The sequence below is a fragment of the Acanthopagrus latus genome, chromosome 5 (assembly GCF_904848185.1).
Source record: "Acanthopagrus latus isolate v.2019 chromosome 5, fAcaLat1.1, whole genome shotgun sequence".
Classification (NCBI taxonomy): domain Eukaryota; kingdom Metazoa; phylum Chordata; class Actinopteri; order Spariformes; family Sparidae; genus Acanthopagrus; species Acanthopagrus latus.
Window position 1 is genome coordinate 7,661,201 of NC_051043.1, and position 2,401 is coordinate 7,663,601.

Here is a 2,401-nt window from a genome sequence, read left to right on the forward strand (position 1 = left end):
GACATCCTGAGTAGCACTTCTCATGACAAGTGAGCCTAACTGATCCTCATGATTAAAAGGGAAGTGGAATGTTGTGTTTTTTGCACCAAAAATAATCTTCTTTTAAACACAAAGTAATTCAAAGATAAGTAAATCATGACCAAATGGGTATTTCATCTATTAATTGAAGTGAAAGTTTATTTTTAGCAGTATTTTCATTTCAATTTCCAGTTGCTGTGCTTCCTTCTTTGACACACCTACACAACAGTCAGTGTTTCCTTGTGGGGAGCCAAAGAGGGATCACAGATGTCCCTCCCCCATTTAACGACAACAAAAAACAAAAGTAGAACAGTGCTTCACAACACAATCACTTTCCTACTGCTCCATAAATCGGACAAAGTACACTTGGGTCATCCCTCTTGTGCACGATGTATTTACATGCCACAGAGTCAAACACTGACACACAGTCGCTGGGGAAGCTCTTGGGGGTTGAATACCTGCAATTACACAGTAAAACCACATATTAGAATATGTTAATACGGATATAATTACATTTAATTGGTATAATCACCAGCTTGGGCATAATGACTAGGATGGTAAAGACAGGTGTTCGAACATGTAGAAAAGACACCTTTAAACAAGGAAAAGACAGCACCTATGTCATGTCATGATACATCAATATCTGAAATATAAGACAATGTCCTCTCATATCACAATAATCATGTATTATGATATGTATTTCCCAGCCTTAATTCTTGTGTAAAGACTAAAATGCTGTGTACTTACGCATAGCAACATCCTTCACAAGTACAGTCCATACAGTTACTGTTTCTCCATGAAGATCCTACGGGATGCCATGTGCCATCCGCATCATCCTGACAATGGGTCGCGCCTATAAATATTTTTCAGCACTTTCATCATGTGGAATCAATTTTGATATTGTTTTAATGCAGAAAATGTTTGTGTATACCATAAATGTACTCTATGTCTGTGTGTATTGTAGTTTCTCTCTTTTCTTTTACCTGGTTTCAAGACCTGATGGAAGCATTGAGCGTTTGACAGGGACAGCAGGGCACATAGCAGCAAAGCCAGAGCCAAATATTTCTTCAGAGAAAATGGTAATATTATAGTTTTAATATGTTGATTTCAGCATAGAATAAAGAATATAGATATGCTTCCCAGTATGCATTCTGCAAAATCCAGGAAAACACCTTTGACAGTTAAACAGTGCATCATATCTATAAAACACAGATGAATCCTATTACGTGTGACCATTTGGACAAACATGACTAGAGGTCCACACCCTGAAATGGGTCCAAACTAACTATCACTTTTTCTGACTAATATGACATTTTATATCCATTCTCTTTGCATTCATGAGTTGAAGTATCCTGTCAAATCACAAAAAGATCCATCAGTTAACAATTTCATGACTCAACAGTTTAAAAAACTCACCATGGTGACGGTAAAACTTGTCTTGTGTCTTTTGGTAAGAGTTTGAGATATACTGTATTTCCAATACACTAAAGGACACTGTCTTTTAAACAGTCTGTTTGCAGTGACCTTTGGAATTAAATAAGGGGAGTGAACTGGAAGAGTTCACCATTGGTTGTATTTGTCTTAACAGGAGATTAAAAAAAGCACAAACAAAAGGAAAATTTTAATAGTTTGTTTGAAGATTTAATACAATAAAGTTCCTCAGAGTCATGTCTACTATTAAAAATAAGTGGTTGCCAGTTTTGGGACTAAGTTGTTCAGAGCTGTTGTTGGCAAGCAACATTTCCTACTCCATTCTCTCTAAAGTAAAGCTCATTCAGGTGAGTGATGCTTTACTGAATTGTATTTTGAAAAACCTCTTCCATTTTAATCCGTTCCGGCTGTTTAAACAAAGTTTAACTAAAATCAGACACAAAAGAGCTAAAAATAAGTGGTCAATTTGTGGTTTATGAAATAGTCCATAGTGTGAAGAAAAACATGGTTCGTAAAACAATACAATCTAACATGATTCCAAAATAAGCCAATTATACTACAACTATTGAATATTTCAATTTCCGCATTTTAATCGGTTGAAATGAGCTTCCACATTTCACCCTAGAACTGAAAGCAGAATCACATGCCGAATTTGTTGCATGTTGACCCTTGAAATAAACTTCTGACACTTCTTCTTTGTCACTTCTGACAAAGTATTACAGACCTGGGATTTGAAGTCACCACATGGGTGCTACACGCAGACACTGCCAGAGATGTTGTCGTTGTTTTTCTCTTTTCTTAACTTTAGGGTTGCATTGAGCATTTGACAGTGACAGCAGAGCACATAGCGGCAAATACTTCAACAAACATCATAGTTTTAATACATCAATCTGAGCATACAGCATATGTATGTATCCCAGCACCCTGACAGTGTCTATTAAACAGAAATCAG

General features: G+C 36.4%; 1 protein-coding gene across 1 annotated transcript; it reads right to left on the reverse strand.

The window, feature by feature from the left end:
• Positions 1 to 157: 157 nt before the first annotated feature.
• LOC119020211 (beta-microseminoprotein) lies at positions 158 to 1,514 on the reverse strand. The gene is made up of 4 exons (XM_037099450.1): positions 1,435 to 1,514; positions 1,002 to 1,083; positions 766 to 871; positions 158 to 476 (listed from the first exon to the last, which is right to left on the reverse strand). Exons 1-4 carry the CDS (start codon positions 1,435 to 1,437, stop codon positions 347 to 349), a joined length of 321 nt encoding a protein of 106 aa, XP_036955345.1. The 5' UTR covers positions 1,438 to 1,514; the 3' UTR covers positions 158 to 346.
• Between the last annotated feature and the right edge of the window lie 887 nt (positions 1,515 to 2,401).

Coding starts and splice junctions, on each gene's coding strand:
- LOC119020211 (XM_037099450.1), bottom strand. Junction 872..1,001: donor CCATCAGGTCTTGAAACCAG/GTAAAAGAAAAG, acceptor AAATATTTATAG/GCGCGACCCATTGTCAGGAT. Junction 477..765: donor TGTGAAGGATGTTGCTATGC/GTAAGTACACAG, acceptor GTGTAATTGCAG/GTATTCAACCCCCAAGAGCT.